This window comes from Galeopterus variegatus, unplaced genomic scaffold (genome assembly GCF_000696425.1).
Source record: "Galeopterus variegatus unplaced genomic scaffold, G_variegatus-3.0.2 Scaffold297, whole genome shotgun sequence".
Taxonomy (NCBI): domain Eukaryota; kingdom Metazoa; phylum Chordata; class Mammalia; order Dermoptera; family Cynocephalidae; genus Galeopterus; species Galeopterus variegatus.
This window is the reverse complement of record NW_007726408.1, coordinates 23,737-43,125: the sequence shown is the minus strand read 5'-3', so window position 1 is coordinate 43,125 and position 19,389 is coordinate 23,737. Positions and strand designations below refer to the sequence as shown.

At 40.0% G+C, this 19,389-nt stretch overlaps 1 protein-coding gene across 1 annotated transcript in view; it reads left to right on the top strand.

Annotated features, from left to right (window-relative positions):
* Positions 1-19,389, top strand: part of MUC19 (mucin 19, oligomeric) — a gene marked incomplete at its 3' end in the record, with an annotated part of 133,578 nt that overhangs the window by 105,917 nt on the left and 8,272 nt on the right. The window contains exons 67-95 of the mRNA XM_008567143.1: positions 36-89; positions 246-299; positions 804-857; positions 956-1,009; positions 1,495-1,574; positions 1,782-1,835; positions 1,900-2,029; positions 2,821-2,874; positions 3,925-3,978; positions 4,689-4,742; positions 4,859-4,903; positions 5,353-5,406; positions 5,999-6,050; positions 6,458-6,507; positions 6,657-6,689; positions 6,964-7,017; positions 7,168-7,215; positions 7,639-7,692; positions 8,529-8,582; positions 10,223-10,279; positions 11,233-11,286; positions 11,948-12,001; positions 14,123-14,176; positions 14,394-14,435; positions 16,125-16,178; positions 17,141-17,194; positions 17,672-17,722; positions 17,979-18,032; positions 18,207-18,254. Of these exons, the coding sequence (XP_008565365.1) occupies positions 36-89; positions 246-299; positions 804-857; positions 956-1,009; positions 1,495-1,574; positions 1,782-1,835; positions 1,900-2,029; positions 2,821-2,874; positions 3,925-3,978; positions 4,689-4,742; positions 4,859-4,903; positions 5,353-5,406; positions 5,999-6,050; positions 6,458-6,507; positions 6,657-6,689; positions 6,964-7,017; positions 7,168-7,215; positions 7,639-7,692; positions 8,529-8,582; positions 10,223-10,279; positions 11,233-11,286; positions 11,948-12,001; positions 14,123-14,176; positions 14,394-14,435; positions 16,125-16,178; positions 17,141-17,194; positions 17,672-17,722; positions 17,979-18,032; positions 18,207-18,254 (1,608 nt within the window). The remainder of the gene's footprint in view (positions 1-35; positions 90-245; positions 300-803; positions 858-955; positions 1,010-1,494; positions 1,575-1,781; positions 1,836-1,899; positions 2,030-2,820; positions 2,875-3,924; positions 3,979-4,688; positions 4,743-4,858; positions 4,904-5,352; positions 5,407-5,998; positions 6,051-6,457; positions 6,508-6,656; positions 6,690-6,963; positions 7,018-7,167; positions 7,216-7,638; positions 7,693-8,528; positions 8,583-10,222; positions 10,280-11,232; positions 11,287-11,947; positions 12,002-14,122; positions 14,177-14,393; positions 14,436-16,124; positions 16,179-17,140; positions 17,195-17,671; positions 17,723-17,978; positions 18,033-18,206; positions 18,255-19,389) is intronic.

Sequence of the window (19,389 nt, the reverse complement as noted above, 5' to 3'; positions counted from 1 at the left end):
GTCACTGTGATGATTTCTGACCTTTTGTATTTCAGCCACTACTGGAGTAGCCCCTGGCACAACTGTTGCTGCTGGCAGTTCCAACACAGGTGAGTCAATGCGGTGTTGGGAAATCTTCCACCAGTCCATGTATGTGATGAGACCTCTCCTCCAGGATAGTCTCCCTGTGTGGGAGAACTAGCAGATCTTTTCCATGGTCCTTAAGTATTTTCCAATCATCTCTATCCTGTTTTCCTGTCTTGTAGAGGCCACGACTTCCGTAGGAGAAAGTGGAACAACAAGATTTGGAATAATCACAGGTGAGCTCTGCTAAGGCACTAACTGTACTTTGTAATTACTCCCAGGAGACTTGCCTGAAATATACCAAAACTCTGAATTTCCCATATTTGGTATACAAGGTAAAAATTTAGCAGATGTTCAATATTTGACATCAATAAGTACAGTTCAGATACTTCAACTTTTCCTCCTATTTTCTTGTGAATCAAGGACCCTTCATCAGGGCACAGGGACTGTTCCCTGACAGTTATATGAGTGATTTGTGGCCACATCTGGCTCTGTAACCAAACCCTAAAAAATGGACTCATTTGTGGAGGCCTTTCTCTGTAAACTTACCAAGGGAATATGTTCCATGGGAAATATATGGATTAACTCTTAAAGCTAGAAAGCCCAGAGAAATAAATTTACTGGTGTATTAAAAAAAAAAAAAAAAAAAAAAACACAAAGTTTTTTTTTTTTTTCCAATGGCTAGGCTCCTTTCATGAAGGGCAATGAATGGACCAACCTTTTCTTATTGCTTATTGTAGGTACTACTGAGGGCATCTCTGGCAAAACTCTGGAACCTGGAAGTGCCAACACAGGTCAGAGAGTCCAAACATTGCCCTTTGGGCAAAATAGCCCATGGGATCCCCAGAATGTCCTGTTCAGTCTTTATACCTTTCATTCTTTTCCCTCTCAGTGGTCACAACTGTGCCAGGAGGCAGCCGGGCCACCAGTGCAGGACTGCCAGGAGGTGAGCTTTTCAGTCTGAGGCTCCCATCATTTCTCCGTCTGGGGTGCCACAGTAAATGAATATATATGAAGGCACGTGAAGGAGGGGCCTGCATTTTCTCTAGGGCCATATTGTGTCATATCAACCTGGGCAATTATTCTGTTTGAGAATTCCATGACTCATATCTCAGTCAAGGCTGTCCTCAGTGTCCTGGCTTACAGAGACATTTTTTTTTTTTTCTGCAAAAAGGCATGAAAGCATATTGTATATATTCTACCCCCCCACCCCAGGACTTCCAATCCTTCTTACCCAATTTACCTTTCTCCCATAAATTACCTCTGTTTATCATTTTTCTCATTTACTTTTACATGAATGATCTTTGTTGTTTATTTTCTATCTCCCCTCACTAGAAAGCTTCATGAAAGCAACTGATTATTAAAGTGCCCCAAGTTGTATCAAAGAGTCAGCTTATAAAGATTAAGTCCATGCTTCATCCCCTCCCTTAGGCACCTCTGGCTCACCAGGGGGCCACGTGCCACCAAGTGAAACACGTAAGGATGATTTAAAGCCCTGTTATCTCTTTAGCGTACAGGGAAAGGGAAGTTCAGTGGCCACACATCCATCCCCTGATGGCCTGGGGAATGAAATGCTAGGAAGTTGTTGATTTTATGTTCTCTTCAGGGACTGAATGTCCTCAGGAAAGGGCTTCCGGTGCTTTAGGGCCACATTGATGCTTCCAGGATTACCAGGGGAGGTAATGCTCTATTGTTTCATTTACTTTTTCGCATTTTAGGTACCACTGGAGAATCTTCTAGAACAACCATTATATCTGGAAGTTCTAACACAGGTAGGTTGACAAGAAGGAAATGTCTCTTATTTAATCTCAAATGTCTTATCTATCTCTCTTTAAGGGCTGTTCTGACAAAGCAACACCCCAGTATCTCCTCCAAGTATCCCAAATTCCCAGAATTCTCTTTCTTCCCTCAGAGGCGACAGCTTCCACAGCAGGGACTGGTACTGCTAGAACTGGATTCAAAACCGGTAAGAATAAACAGCCCACAATTGGGGGTCATCAGGTAAGGACTCTCTAAGCTTTCCTTGAGAGCGTTTGAATTTTATTTACGGACACTCCAAGTGAGTCAAAATAGGTCTGCTATAAGAGATAAAATCTTTTTGAAAATCTGCTAATTCTGGAATTGAGACTCACTGCTCCCAGTCGGAGGATGGGATTTCTCCACTGGTATTAAAAATATCACCAGCATTTTAGCTGGAATCCAGAAATTTTTCCTTTGTGTATGTTTGTGTGAGTGTGTGTGTGTGTGTGTGTGTGTGTGTGTGTGTATGAGAGAGAGAGAGAGAGAGAGAGAGAGAGAGAGAGAGAGAGAAATAGAAGAGCCCCATGGAACCAGGACACACGTGTGTATACATGTGGATATGTATATGTACAAAAATTTGGTTGCTCAGTATTTTCTCCTGCATCTGAAGTTTGCAGCACATTCAAACATTTCCCCCCTCTTTTCTGCCTCCCAGCAGGCATCACCACAGTGCTGGAGAACCAAGCAGGTGAGTATTGGGGAAAAGCATTTATTTAGCCTTCCTTTCATCAGATTCCAGGCAGAAGTACCTCAAGTTGGGAATATTGTCTATTTGCTTTGATTATGGTTTGTTGAGAGCAGGTACATATGTCAAATTCACCATCTGCCATGTGCTCAGAAAAGTAGAGTTTTTTATGGCAAATAAATAAAATAAAATCCCTTTTTGATTTGGATCTTCATTTGACTTAGTGACTCATTAAGTGACTTGTGATAACCTTAATCCTTTTGTTGTTTCAGGCACCTCTGGGGTAGCTGTTGGCACAACAGTTGCCCCTGGAAGTTTCAGCACAGGTGAGTGCACAGTTTGGCAGGAAATCCTTTCTTGGGATATGTCTTTCCTTTTGGCATTTTTATGCAGAAGCACCACCATTCCATTGCAAGCTCTCTGAATCTTTTCCATGTATGTCTTTCCTCTCTCAGCAGCCACATCTTCCCCTGCTAGGGCTGGAACTCCTGCAGGTAAGCAGTGACAGGCCACTACCTACTTCTCCAAGGACAAAGTTGCCTGAATAGCATCTAGTATTTGTACTTCCTGTGAAGAGCATTTTCTGAACAAAAATCACCAGATAGCCAGGATTTTACCTAGTAACTAAAGGTCAGACACTCAGACTTTTTTCTCCTTCTTTCCGCTGCTTCAAGGAGACATCACCATGGAGCTAAGGCACTGAAGATCAGTTAGGTGATTGGGAGAGAAATGTCTTTCTTTCTTTCATTGATATCTAAAGAAAGTAATTGAGCTGTTGAAATTTTTGTCATTAAATTTTGTATGGTACATAAATAGTACATGGAAAACATATAGATTAAACCCTGGTTCTAGAAACCTCTGAAAATAGCTTGTTGGCATATTGAGAAAACACATGGTTCTGTTACCCCATGCTAGGTCATTTCCTTCTCAATATGGGTAAAGAATTGACACATTGATTTTTTTCACTCTTTAAATCCAAGTTCCAATATGGCAGCCACTGGCAAATTCTTGCACGTGAAGAGTCTAATACTTAAAGCAATAAGTAATGATGATAATAGTAATGAGTATCAATCATTTATGAGGTTCTTACTATGTACAATTTTTATTAAGAAGTTTACATATCTTATTCTGATTAAGGACTACCTAAGGTCCAATTAAGAATCATGTTAGTTAAAAGTTTTTATCCCTACTTTTTAAACAATTTAACTTGTATATTGAAAGTTTACATCACTTTTACAGTCAAAAAGACTTTTTTTCTGACTTAATAATAGGTGGTAAGAAATTTTCAGTTGTGTTTATCTCAGGTAGACCCATCACCTTAGTGCATCCCTCTTCCTTAAAACTCGATTCATTTTGGTTTTCTTTCCTTTTTTAAGAGACTACAGCTTTCCTAGGAGGAAGTGGCATCACTGGAGTAGAAATAAAACAAGGTGAAGATTTGGGGCTTTTCATCATTTATTGTTATGGTTTGATTTCAGGTTGATGGATTTAATAGAGGAAACATTTTTTTTAATAAACTTTTTATTTTGGAATATTTTTAAATTACAGAAAATTTGCTAAGATAATACAGAGAATTCCTGTAAAGTGGAATTTTAAAATTTCTTTTGAGGCTATACTACTTCAAGGGAACCAGGATTTCTTTTTGGATTTGGATTTGGAACCACTTGGGCCCAGCTTTCCAAAATGCTTTCCTTTCTTGGGAACTAACCTCAGAGTTCTAGGTCTCTGGAGAGGACAGTTATGGTAATCCTGGCTCTGAAATGGTTTTCCCTCTGAAAAGAGCTTAGAAATCATTAAGATTTCATACTTTAGTTCAAAGATGAAATTTGAAAATATACATTTGTTTCCTTTTTTTTTTTTTGTTAGGAGCCACTACTGTACTACCAGGAAGTAAGACAGGTAAACATGGGAAAAGCTTTTGATATAACCTTCAACCTTGGAAAAAAGAAATAATCAGGGCAGGGATATTAGCCCCTGCATTAACCTTGGCCTTGCAAAGGTACACCGTAAACATGGCAAATGTCTCTACAGGAAGTGTCATTTGCTGTCTTAGAGTCACTGATAGGCATGCTGTTGGCCATGTTCTTCTAAGGATTACAAAAGTGTCACCAGGTTATCTTTCTCTTTTTTCCCTACCTAGGCACTGCTGGAGTACCCTCTGGTACAACATTTGCACCTGGGAGCTCCAACTCAGGTAAATCAACAAGCTGGGAAGGACCACTTGTTGGGAAGGGCTCCTCAACTGGTTGTCTCCCCGGGGGAGATTCTTCAAATCTTTTCCCTTGCTACATTCTTTTTTCCTTTTCTCAGAGGCTGCCACTTTCTCAGGAATCACTGAAGCAGTAACAGTCACAGGTAAAAATGGGAAGTCTGTGAATTTCTTTTAACAATTCAAATTAGTTGAAATAAATACAGAATAATTTCTGCCTTATGGAAATCTTTGTCTGAGCCCTCAAATTTCAGAATATCAGTGCTTTACCCAAATCCTTACATTTATATACAGCAGAATATTTTCTCTTTTCTCTTCTTCAGGAGCCAAGACCGTTGTATCAGGGAGCCAAGTCTCTGACAGTCTAACAGGTGAGCATGAGAAAATACTTATATTCAGGATAAGGAGACTTCTAAAGTGACATTTTGGCCTTTGCATTTTTTGGAAAGAAAGGTATTTGTGGAAAGGTAGAAGAGGAACCCTGGAAAAGGACTTTTATGACTTAAAACAAACAGATAATGTTTTTCTTCTTAACCCTTCTTTTCATGTAAACAAATGATGTATCAGTCGGTCCCTTATTCTTTGTGATTGTCAGATACCAGGGCAGTAGACTCTGGAACAACCGTTGCACCTGGAAGTTCCATTACAGGTAAGTGAATATTTCCAAAAGCAATCATCCCTTTGTTTACCTCAAGGAGGAATATGTATCCCCGAACATAATTTCCACTTTCTTCTTCCAGAGGCCAAAGCTTCCTTAGATGCCATCAGAGCCACTGTGATGAAATCAGTGAGCGCTAGGAGTCCCAGATGTTAGCACTGCACTGAGTACCATCACGAGCTTGCCTCTGGATCTCAAAGATTGTTGTACAGGAAGGGCAGGCCGTCTAGCCCATACCACAGGCCAACCATGCTGTTGGGACACACCCCACAGCTGGGGTCTGGGCCATCCTTTTCCAATGCCTGGCCTTGTGTTGTGGATTTCCAGAGAGAGTAGTAGTAGTAATAATTCCCTGGATGATTAATCTATTGGATATTATAGGTATTAGTACAGAATCAGCAGGAGTCAACACTGGGCCAGAAGTTTCTGTGTCAAGTAAACAGATGACTAAAATGAAATCAGAAATTGTTTGCCTCTGACATTTTATATTGAGTTTTAAATATTAAATGGCTTGATGGTTGCTTCAGTGATTTATTAAAGTTCAAAACATACTCAGAATCTTTGTCTTACTTTCAATCATCAGGAATCACCTTTGGAGCATCGGATAACCAAGTCACTGGAAGTAAAACAGGTAAATGTAGTAAAAATTTCTCTGTCTCTCCTGTTTGAAGATTTTACACTATATTTGCTAAGTAAGACTTCCGGAAGATAAGCTTCTTGTAAAAAAAAAGTCTTCATTTGTTTTGTTCACTGATTCTAGTACTAAATAGGGCTCAGTAAATATTTATTGGGTGGATGAGATAACTGATACTCGGGAAAAATACATAATTCAGACCAGGCGCAGAAAGGCCAATGCAAGGACATGCTCAAAGGATGCCACATGGACAAAGTCGTTTGTGTGCATGGTGCCTCCCAGAGCTGTCCACTGCACAGCACATTGCCCAGTGATGTGGCCCTGGAAATATTCATTTATCTCAAACCCAGATGGCCTCAATGTAAAAGATTCTTCATGATGATGCCATGGCCTTCTCATTTCGGGCACCACTGGTGTGGCCTTGAGCACAACTGTCGCACCTAGAAGTTCCCGTACAGGTAGGCTAGCAAGCTAGGAAGAAAGTGCCCTTCTGAAATAAGGTGATGAAAATGTCTCACATAGCTCTTCTCATGCAAGAGCATCACAGTGTATTTTCCCTTCATCCTAAATCCCCATCCTTTACCTGTTTTTTTTCTTTTTCTTCCAGAAGCCACAACTTCTACAGGAATCAGGAAAACAGGTGAGAATTAATGGTGTGTATATGTGTTTTGGGGTGATGATGAATTATAATTATATTTTGCTTCTTAGTTGGATAGTTTCTTGGGGAGAAGATTTTTAGGAACTCTCATCTAAAAGCAACAGTGTTTTCTTTTGTTACTTGATTTCGAACCAATTTGGGCAGATTTTTGAAGTCTTTCCTTTTCCAGGGTCAGCCTCACACATGAAGATTCCTGCAAATGAGAGTGGAAGTGATAGTTGTCTTGAAAGTTTTCTTTTTTCATTTGTCATTTTAGGAATCACCACAATACCAGCGGGAGGAAATACGGGCTCTGAGGGTTCTATTTCAGGTAAACAGAAGACCAAAATGAACCCAGAAAGTTTACCTTTAATATAGTATATTCTTCCTTGAGCCACAAAGTGACTAAAATATGTACTGCTTATACCAGTAACTCGAATCTCCCTTTACACTTAAATTTTTCCTCTTTTCAATCATTAAGGAGCTACCACCAGAGCATCGGTAAACCAAGAAACTGAAAGCACAATAGGTAAATATGTTGAGAAAGGGGCTACTTGTCTTACTGCCATTAAAGTCCACAAAAGGGGGGGTCCCATGTTGAAGAATTTGAATTTTTATTTGATAAAACTATGCAAAAAACCCACAAATAATTCGCCACCAGTTGAAAAAGCCCAGAAGAAAAGCCAATTCCCTCCCACCTCAGCCCCTCCCCAATTGCAGGACAAGTTACCACTTCCTTTCTGTTGCAGGCACCACCAGGGTGGCTTTCAGCACCACCCTTGAACCTGGGACTTCAAACCCAGGTGAGCCAGCCAGCTGTCGAGAATTCTCCGTGGAGACCTTTAGTAGCAAAGAATCTCTCATGTATTGTTACCAAGAAAAGTATATCCTTATCTTTCCTTTGAACACTAAATATTTGTCACCTCATATTTTTCTCTCTTTCCTCTCTTAGAAGCTACAGCGTTGTCTGGAGGCAGTGGAACCCCAGGAAGTGAAATAAGTACCGGTGAGCGCACAAGCTTCCTAATCTCTCCACTTTCACTTAAAACAATAGCATTAATAGCTTACACTTCCCAGCACGAACTGTGTGTCGGGCACTATTCTACGTCCTCCTCATTATTACTTCTTTTATCCCTTACCTCAAACTGTGAGTACATACTGTGGTTTTCACAGATGAGAAAACCTATGGCTTAAACCTCTTGAAATCTGCTTATGCTTGCTATTTTATTAATATTAAATACTGTTTTAATCTAATATTAAATTAATCTAATATTAAATTAATATTAAAGATATCAATTTGCCCAAGGTCACACAGCAAGTAAACAGCAGATTTTGACTCAGTCTGGCTCCAGAGTCCATCCTCTTAACCATGATACTATACAACTATGACACTATATTATGAGATTTCTTTGTCACATGTCCAAACTTTTCTAGAACACTAAAATTTCTGTAACATCAAGACTTTACCCAAGTGAAAATTCAACAGGTAATCAGTCCTGCTTCATGTCTTCTTCCAGGGGTGTCTGGTAGCCAAGTCACTGGCATTCAGCCAGGTAAGTAAAAGAAAATGCCTTTGCTTCCCTAATATTGAACCTAGACAAAGGAGTGATGTCACTGAGACTCCACTGCCACCCCACAGTGCACCCTCTCCCCACCAAGTTTACATTGAGAATGAAGCATTATGTCAGCAAATGCACAAAACAACTCTGGAACAAGCTATCCCTGAAAATGATCTTTTAGCTCAATAAAGAATTCTATAGTTTTCCCATCCTATTACAGAGCATGCTCTTCTAACTATAGGAATAAAATGGACATAACGATACCCTTCCATTTTGCTCTCAGGTACTACTGGAGTGGCCCCTGGCAGCACCATCTCACCTGGAAGTTCCAATACACGTGAGTGAATGAGGAAACAGGTGCTGTGATTCTTTCTGGGCGATAGGTCTGGAGCAGTAGCGCACTATACCTTTCTACGACTTTCCATTAGCTCCCACTACTTTCTTCCTTTTCATTCTCTGAAGCTACCACAGAAGGCGGCATAACCAATAAAAATGGAATTGGCAACTCTTGAATTCCCACCAATTTATATTCGGCTTTTGCCTTCTCATAGAGACATTTATCAGACGAAGCTTATATTTATGAAAATCATATCTTTTCTTCTGGCAGCAAACTTCCTACTGTATTTCTGAAGAGGCTCAGAGTCCAGAAGGCTTTCCCTTTTGACATTCAAGCTATTATCCTGGTGTCATATGGAGGCAATATATATTTAGGGGAATGGAGAGGGTGGAAGTAACTTTCAAGCTTCAGGTCTATCATATTTTGGATTTCAGATGTTATATGTTCATTTACGGAATATAGTTGAATACATCTCACACAAAAAAATATTCTTTCTATTTCTCATCATTAGGAGCCACCACTCACACACCTGAGAGGCCAAATCCTGAAAGTGAAACAGGTAAACATGGGAAAGGGTCTGAGACCTCTGACATTTAACCCCAGGGAAGCAAATAATCAAAGCTGGATCATAAGCTAATGTGTTTATTGTGACTCTGAATTTAAAAAGGGGGAATGCACTTCATGTTGATCAGAAGCCCAAGAAGGGGCTTCTGCTACTTTCAAGTCACAGGCAGTCATTGTTGGCCATGCTGTTCTTGGGATGACAAATGCAACACTGTTTGGATTCTCTCTCTCTCCCCCCCCCTTCCCTCCCTGCCTCACTCTCCCCCTCTCCCACCCCTCCCCTCTCTCTTTTCTACTTCAGGCACCACTGGTGTAGTCTCTGGGACTACAGTTACATCTGGAGGTTCCAATGCAGGTACATCAATAACCTAACAAGGACTATAAGGAGCTTCAGTAATGAGATACTCCCTTCTACAACCCTTCCCCAAAACACACACTCTCTACCATACCCTGGGGGACACCACCAAACTTTTCTCAGACATATGACTGTTCTGAATTTACTTCTCTTCTCCTTTTCTCCTTTCACTCAGAGGCCACAACTTCTTTGGGAGGTGTTGGAACCACTGAGTCTGGAATTAAAATAGGTGAACACTAGCAGTCAAATATTTATTTTTCTCTTCATCTTTTAGTAAATCATATTGGCTATAATGAACTTAGTGAAAATGTTACTCAATTTCTCTTTTTCTCATGTGAATTGCTCTTTGTGTATTTGGAATACAACGGCGTGATAAAGATCATGCATGATATATCACTGACGGCAAGAAAGTGCTTGATATAAACCTTTTAGTTCACTCGAGAAACCCATCAATTTGTTCTTAACCAAATCCCAGTTTTAGGTATAAGCAAATTCATAAATCAGTTCTCTCCTTTGGTGATTTCAGTTACCACTGGGATTACTATTGGCACAACCACTGCATCTGGGAGATCCAACAAAAGTGAGTCATGAAAGAGTTGGAGACCCCTGCCCGTATGAACTTCAAAGGACGTGATGTCTCCCACAGAGATATTACCTAAAGTAATACAGTTGCACATTTCCCCACATGTATTCCACATGACTTTCTCCTATTTCTTCTCAGAGGCTACAACTTCTTCAGAAAGTTCTTCTACAACCTCTAGAGTCATAATGGCAACTGGTGAGTGGTTCACTTCCAGCCTTTTGAGTTCTCAACCATTATCTGCTTGAGTTTGTGGCAGATGATGAATGACTGAGAAGACGGGCTGAAAGAGGGTTTGGTATTTCATTTGAAGAGACAATAGAGTAGTCCCCCCTTATCTGTGGGCAATAAGTTCCAAGACCCACAGTGGATTCCTGAAACCTCGGATACTACCAAACCTGATGGCCATCAATGAGAACATGTGTCTGTTTATGTCCTCCACCTACAAATACTAACATCTTTTCCATCTTAACTAAGCCATAGCTTTTGCAGTTTGAGGTATGACAGCAAAACTGGCACAAATTTCGTTTTCCTTCTTCACAATTTCAGTCTAGAAGATTCATTCTTATCATAGATCTTAGCGACCTCAGTTTTTAATTTTTTTCTTGCATTACTTAGTAGAGAACTTTTACCTTTTCTCTTAAAGGAAGCACTTTATGGCCTTTCTTTGGCATATGCAAATTGCCAGCTTCACCAGTCTTGCACTTGGGGGCCATAGTGGAGTAAAATAAGTTTACTTGAACACAGGCACTGACACACTATGACAGTTGACCTGGTAGCTAAGAAGGTTACTGACTAGCAGACAGTAGAATACACAGCATGGAGACGCTGGGCAAAGGGATGATCCATGGCCTGGGCAGGATGGTGTGAGATTTTATCACTCTACTGAGAACAGTGTGCAGTTTACAACTCATGAATTGTTTATTTCTGGAATTTTCCATTGAATATTTTCAGGCCCTGGTTGACCGCAGGTAAATGAAACCTCAGAAAGCAAAACCATGGATAAGGGGGGACTACTGTACATCAGATCAGTCAGGCTTGGGCCCTTGCTCTTCAGACTGGTTTTCCCCATACACCAGCATTTAGGTGTGATTTTAGGGGCTAAGAATGATGTGTTGCTCTCAATACTTTCTCCTTCTTGCCCTTTGTAGGTACTGCTTCAAGGTCAGCTGGAGTTTCCAGGGTCCCAGGAAATTCCAGTCCTGGTTAGTAGAGATGTTTAATTCACTCATCTTGGACACATTTTCATGGGTTTATCCTCATGATTAAGGTCCCAACAAATTTAATTTTTTAAAATTCACACCCTTATCTCCCATGCAGTCCCCCTCTGAAGCACCAGGGAGCCAAGTCACAGGAAGTAAAACAAGTGAGCAGAGGAAGAGCCCTTCTTTTCAAAGTATTAAACCATGTAAAAAGGGCTCCAGAATGAGTTTTTCCATGTTGGTTTGGGAGAATGAGAAAGTCTGTGGGAAAACATGGTGTTTGCTTCTCTTTGCATAAAGAAGCCCATTTACTGCTTATAAGAAACATGAATTTGTCCAAGTCCATGCTATTCAGAGGGCAAAACACTTATTTATTGCTATGATTTCTCTCTGTCTCTCTAATTTCACAATCTATGTGTCTCTAAATCTCATCTTCATTTCCAATTTTCATTTCCGTTTCAAATTCCACTGGAGTAGCCTCTTTTATCATGTTTGTTACTGAAAATTCCAACATAGAATAGTCCAAGTTACCAAAGAAAGCTTCTATTAGTATTTCAGGCAAAAAGGGCATCTTCATTGAGAATATGTCTTCTACTGTCACAGCATAAAATATTTTTCATATTTCAAAATTATTTAAAATCACATTAATTTTTTTTTCTTGTAGGAGCTACAACTTCAGTGCTAAGTAATAACACCCCTGGGAGTGGAATACAAACAGGTCAGTCATTGCATGGCAGATTGTTGGTGTTTCATTGATTACCAGTGGGATTTTGCCTCCAACAGGAGATGATAAAACTTTTCATTTAAAGACTTACTTGAGCCAAGTTAGGTTGGTCATATTAATGCTCTAGAATGCACTGGACTAAGATTTTATTAGATAAATCTTTGTTAGAACAAAGCTTCCCAGAAAGAGATACTTCAATGTGCACAGGATCTTTTTAGGTAAAATATTTCCATAGATATCTTTGCAGGCACTGCTATCATATCAGGTAAAGTAACCAGTTACCAAGTAGTTTCCAGCCCAGGTAACTGAAGATGACTGAAATAAACTTAGGACATTGGTGGGGGGAGAGGTTGATACATTAATATTTTTTGTTTTTTCAGTGAAAATGATTTTCTCTATTCTATTTAAAAACACTTAGAGGTAAAGTAGCCTGAATTGTTCAAGAAATTATAATAATCCAGTATGCTTGTGAAATACAAACCAGATGTTGGGAAAGCACTGCAAAAGAGGATGCTAGGATGGTTTTTTTTGAGTTTCTAGATGGCAAAATTGTGACAGAAATATCCTGAAATGAGGAAAAACAGAAGATCACCAACCAATTCTGTATCGTATAATGATATTATTATAATATATGGCTTAGTTATAACAAAATGAATTTAAAACTTGATTTTATGGGCAATAAGGAGCAATTGCAAGATTTTAGGTAGGTTGACTACCATGCTGAGGTTGGATTTTTTTGGAAGGTTTATTAGTCACAAGATAGAGAATTAATATGAAGGAGAGTAAAAGAGTAAGGGTGGAGGCTTGTCATCCAATTTGAAGTGTGTTAGAATTGAGAGATCCTTAGGGACTGAAGTAAGGAAGTCTTGTTAAAAATCAGGGGGCAGAAGAAGATTGTAATGTATTGGCAAGTTAGAATCAATCAGCATGTTTGAAGGGATGAAGGAGAGAAGAAGTTTGGGTGAGTCCTGGTTCTTAGTTTGGGTTCTTGGGTGGATAGATGATGGTGCCATCTACGAAGTTTGGAAAAATATTGGAGGAGTAAAAAAAAATGATAATTGACAGAAGCCATAGTGAGAACAGATTCTGATAGTTTGAATTTGAAATGCTTGGAGGTAGTGATGACCAACAGAGCTGCTGAGGGTGGGTGGAGCCCAGAAGAGAGGCCTATCTGTACTGGAGACAGAGATTTGTCAGTCATTTGCTTACAAATTACATTTGAAACTAGGGACACTGAAGAGTCTTTTTAGAGTAAACACATAGAGTGAGAAGAGGAAACAAAGAGTTCCTTGGGCTCACCAGCATCTAAAAGGTAGGCAAGGGTAAAGGAGCCTGAGAAGGGGAGGAGTTTGAGTTCAGCCAATGTGTCCTGCTCAGCATAACACAGAGGACTGGAGTATTGGGCTGTACCACCCTGTGGCAGGACACTATGCTGCCTCTAATTTAGGGAGTCAGAATACCAGATCAGGCAAGATCAACCAGAATTTGCTGGGAACATTTTTTTAAAAAAAATAAGATTAATTTCCAGAGAACCTAGCCTCATAGTTATAAAACTTTGAAAGTAGAAGGGGGAAACTGTCCTGCAAGAATTAAAATATCAAGATTTTCAATCCTTGCCATTTTTTAACCTTTAGGAGTCACCAGCATAATTCCAAGAAGCCAAACTACTACAATTAAGACAGGTGAGCATGGAGAATTGAAATGGTGAGGATGGGGAAGGCCCCCATCTCCATGACACTAACTCTAGAAGAGAAGGCTCCCAGAAGACTGATGTTTACCATAGAGAATTTAATAGAACAGGGAAAAACATGTTTATTTCACCTCTTGAGACAAGGAATCCTGGAAAAGAATATACTGTTTCATAGAAACACATGGATGTGTCCTAAACCATGATCTCTATCCAATAAGGAAGACACTGCTCATGTTACCCCCACTTCCTTCTCTCTCTCATCCCAGGCTCCACTGGGACAGGATCTGGAGATTTCAGGATAGGTAAATCAAGTAGCAAAAGGAATTCTTTATTAAATGGCTGTAGGGAAAGATCATATACTACCATATCATTTTTATGTTTGCAAACTCTCCATCTTCTCAATTTTTCCTCTTTTGCTCTCACAGAGGCAACAACTTTTAAAGGAGGGGTTGGAACCACTGAGGCAAGAATTTCATCAGGTGAGTTTTGCCAAGTTTTGCATTCTTAATGATTTTTTTCCATTTGAGCTTACTGTATACAGACTATGAATGAAAAAGAAGGTAGCTGAAAATAGTTGCTTCTCTTTTAATAGCAGATCATGAGGCCAACCTAGATTAGTTCCATGGTTTTTTGTAGAAAACATGTTATAGATGTAATTCACTGACACATTCTTTCTTTACTCTCTTTTTTTTTCAGGCAATACCCCAGGATCACTGGGAGTTACCAGTAGCCAAGAAGGTGAGTAGAGATCACTATCATAAATGCAAATAATTTTTCTAATTAAGGCTTTTAGATGTCTAACCCTCGATCACAAGTTTAGATGCAATTTTTTTTTCTGTTTTTCTTTCTCCTGGAGATCCAGGGAATCAAGTCACCAGAAGTAAATCATGTGCATATAAGAAAAACATCCTCTAACTTAATAAGTAGAGTTTAGATGATTCTAGATCTAAAGAAACGAGATCTATGAGGCAATTTTGACTTTTCTTCCTCACATGTTTTTGAACATGTGATCATGACAGAGTACATTGGAAAACATACCAGGCTTAATGATTGGTGCAAGAGCATTAGTTAAATTTTTTTCTATTGCTTCAGAGAAACAGGAAAACTTGAAAATACCATATTCCTCTTAGGATGACAAAGGCTTTGTGAGGCTTATCCTTCCCTCTTATTACAGGAACCACTGGAGTAGCTTATAGCACAACACTTACTGCTGGAACTTCCAACACGGGTAAGTAAATATTTAATAAGGGGCTGCAAGTAACTAAGCCTTAAAAAAGTAAGATCCAGCACCTGGCTCACAAATGCTGCCAAACTCCTGACTTTATCTCACAGAACTTTGGCATCCATGACTCACAGCATCTCAAACACCTGCATTTTGGTGCCCTTTGCCTCCATTTCTCCTTAATACAACTCACTCTTGTAGCAAAATCCTAACTTTATGTTCACCCAGATTCTCTAATAACCTGAACTTCGGTGACTTTCCTCCCCTGCATATACACGTCCATCCCAACACCTTTCCCAGTCTCCTGAGTTCGTAGTAATTTCTTTTTTTTTTTTTTTCCTTTTTGTCTTTTTCCGTGTCCGGCAACCGATCGCAACCCTCAGTGTCGCCCCCGTACCGGACCGGGACTGGCAACGGGATCGCAACCCTCGGTGTTGCTCCCGCGCCTCGCTCAGCCAGTGAGCGGGAACCGGTCTGTATGTGGGATCCGAACCCTCGGCGGGAGCGCCACCACACTCCCAAACGGCGCACTATAGCAGCAGTGCGCCACCGGGCCGGCCCACCGGTCATCGTTTTTTAAAAAAAAATAAATAAATAAGATCCCTTCACTGGAACTGACTGTATGTTGTAGCATCAACACGGCTGTCTTTACCTCATTCTACTTTGCCTTTCTTAGTGGTGAATGAGGGTCTGTCAGTGGTTTAAATCTGTCGGGTTCTTATAATGACTCCCAGACTTTGCTTTAACATAGGGGAATGTGGGGGGTAAATAAAAAGGGATAGGGAATAGGGCAGAATCTCCTTAGGGAATACCATTTTTCCAGCCTTTAAGGTTGTCTTCTTGTTCTGGTTTCTGGGCCCAGACCAGGGCCTGCAGGTGAGGTCATGAAGGCACACAGGGCATAGTGCTAATGGAGGGAGTAGAGGCTGAAATCCAGCCAACATTCCTCCAACAAGGCATAAACTCATGAGGCCTCATCTGTCCAGAGGGAGGTGTGTGTGTGTGTGTGTGTGTGTGTGTGTGTGTGAGAGAGAGAGAGAGAGAGAGAGAGAGAGAGAGAGAATTACAACTCCATGTGCTCTATGGGATAGCTCCAGTGCTGGCCCAGAATTTCATCCGATTTATTTTCTTATCCTGATGTGGATCTCTGAGGATAAGCATAGGAGCTGTGTCTGATATGAAATGTCTCTCATTTGCTTTTGCAGGCACCACTGTGGACTCAAGTGGAATCACTGGAATTTCAGAAAGTTCCATCCCAGGTAATAGAAATGACTGACCCCAGTGAAGTTTACATCCTCAACATTCTTCTCCCTTTAACACCAAAGTGTTTCAGATAACTAATATTTATGTGTGTGAATGAGTATCAAACATCAATTGTAAAAGAAAAATTGTGCCAGATGGAGTTATACAGGCAAAGAAGACTTTATTCAATAGGTGTAAAACCATCGCAATAGGGGAGAGAGATCGAGCTTAACTCTGTTGCAACAAAAGGCAGGAGTATTTTTAAGTGCTGGGGTGTGCTAATGGAAAAGTACTGGAGGGTGTTTGAGTAGAACTTGATCTCTGTGATTAGCCCATCTATGTTTGCTAATTGACATTTAATCTGGTAAAAATTAGGCACCTACACTCCCACAGAGGTTGGGAGGTAGAGGCACTATTTTTCTTGATAATTACATTTCAAGGGGGTGACTCCCAGGTTCTTGAGAAAGATATTCCTGGGTTATAAAACTAGTGAGAGATTGAGAGAAGATTTACATCTCAAATGGGGCAGAAAAAGAATTTCTAATTACAAGGTTTCTAAAGTAAGTGTTCTCGGAAAGGGGAGGTCAAGGGCCTATAGCTAGGAAATAAAACCTGCCTGAAGTTTAGTGAAACTGAGGGGGACATTAGGTCAACAAGATGTTTTTCTATTTTCTCCTGCCCTCGTAGAACTTCTCTCCCCCCAAAACAAATACAGATGAACCAGGAAACAAATTACATGAAGTAAAAGAGTTAAGTGTGAGAAAAGCTCATGTCATTTAGAGAAGGGGGACCCAGAAGTGAAAACTTTATCAGGGTCCTAGGAGAATATTCATTTCACCTCTAGGAGCATGAGCTAGCATCAGTAGATGCGTTAGCACTCTCCAGGTGCTTCGAGACTCTTGTTCCATGTGGAGATGTCTTAGGGACATGCCCTTCTGAGAGCAGAAAAAGTTCATTGCTCTTCCCTTGCTTATTATAGGGATCTCCAAAGAAGCGTCAGAAACAACCATTGCTCCTGGAATTTCTACCACAGGTAAGTCAAATAATAATAATAAAGGAAGTTTTCTTGGTGGCATCTCAGTAGACAGGATGGCTTATCTGTAGTTCTCACAGAAGTAGAGAGTAGAATAGAATGGTGGTTACCAGGGGTGGTTGCGAGTGGGGAGTTAGGGAGATGATGGTCAAAGGATACAAAATTTCAGTTAGACGGGAGGAATAAGTTCTAGAGATCTGTTGTACAACATGATGGCTAATAGTTCCTAATACATTGTGTTCTTGATAAATGCTGAGAGTGGTTGTAAAGTGCTTATCACACAAGTAAGCGAGGTGATTCATATGTTAAATTAGTTAATTTAGTCATTCCACTATGTATGCTTCCAAACATCATGTTGTATATGATAAATATATTTGTCAAATAAAAGCATAATAAAAATTATTTTAATTTAGAAGACGAAGTCAACCTCTAGCTTCTCAGTCCCCTATATCACCACTTTTGTTCCTCCCTTAGCAGTCACTGCTTCTACGGGAGTCAAAGCAACCTCTGGCACTGGACTGCAGAAAGGTGACTGTTGGCACTACAAACTCTTCAGTGATTATACGCGGACAGAGGCGAGAGAGAGAGGCCAGGAAGATGGTGTTCAATTTCCTTTTGGAGGATGACTTTGCAGTTCAACTAGGGAAACCTTTTTTAGGGTTTTCTTTTTGTATAGGTTTTCACCAGGCTCCCCTCCTGAAGCCTTATCTATGTAGCCTGAGATTTCTAAGAATGGTATTATGAAGGGTGCTTGTCCTGAAACCTTTTATATTTCCTTTTACAGGCTCCACCTCGGTGTCAGCTGGAGTCACGACACACACAGAAGTATCCCAGCCAGGTAAAAAGAAGGGACCCAAGGAAACTGGACTGATTTGTGTGTTCCACACAAAGCATTTCTTGAGCATGAATTTGTGTTGCCATTTGGGCAGACACATGCATAGACTTGCTATATGTATGTGTTCATGTGATAACAAATCACAATACTATCCTTTTATTCCCCCCCCCCCCCCAGAAACCACTGTGGTAGCAACAGGGGATCAAGAAACTGAAAATGAAACAGGTTAGTATGGAAAGACCCCTCATTTCTTTGTTACTATTTCAACTAACATTTCTTTAATACCTTATCTGTGCTAGACTCTGTAGCAGACACTAAAAGCAAAAAACATCAGTAAGATACAGCATTTGCCATTTTATGATATTTTTTTGTGTGTATGGGGGATGGGGAGTAAGTTATTATGGGCACAGATATTATCATTATGGTATATTTAATGATAACCCCAAAATATGTACAAAAATATGGTACTGGAGGGCAGGGTGAGAGTAGAATGTTCACTTCTGCTTATTAGTTGGTAGTGTTGAGTGCAGGCATCGGAAAGGAGATGATCGAGTTTAGTATTGACTGGAGTGGGGAGTGAGCAGGGGATTCCTATGAAATAGCCCTTGAAAAGACAGAGAGAAGAGACTGCAAGGTAAGTTCAGAAATCAACCACATGTTGGCTATGACTATATGAGGTTCAGGAAGGAAATGAAATTGAAAAGGTAAGTAGCAGAAAGTTCACGAAGAACTTTATTTTTAGACTTCAGTGAGACTCTATCCTTATAGTAAATGGGATGCCCTTAAGGATTTTATCAAGAAAATGATGATCAGATTGTTGTTTTAGGGAAATTTTTCTGACAGCAATGTGAAGATTAGAGGATTGTTCTTTATGGCTCCTCTTGCAAATATCTCTAATGAACTCTTAGAATTCTGACCAGGGAAGACTTTCTGCTGTATTTACGCCCAATTGACCATTTCTGTCTCCTGTTACTGGCTTCTGCTAATCTGCTAAGCAGAGCTAGCCTTGCCTCTTTCGGTAAAGAGAAACATTTGATTCCCTGCGTTCCCACACCTTTAATCCATTTCTTATTTATTTTTTGCACTTATTAGTTGTTGGGGTTACTTTAACCTAAACATGTAGAAATTTTAAGTTCTTTTCAAATATTCTGTTGTTCCTAGGCCAGCCTTTTCTTGGTAGATAGAATAAAAATATGAATTCGATTTTTAGCAGTTTTAAAACTGCTTTAGAATTTGAAATTTATGAATGGATTGCTGGGTTGACCAAAATGCACAATGTGCAAGGGTTCAAAAAGATACGTATGACCAGTTTAGAGCATTTGGTGGGATAGGGACAGAGCAAAATTGATGTATTTCAAGA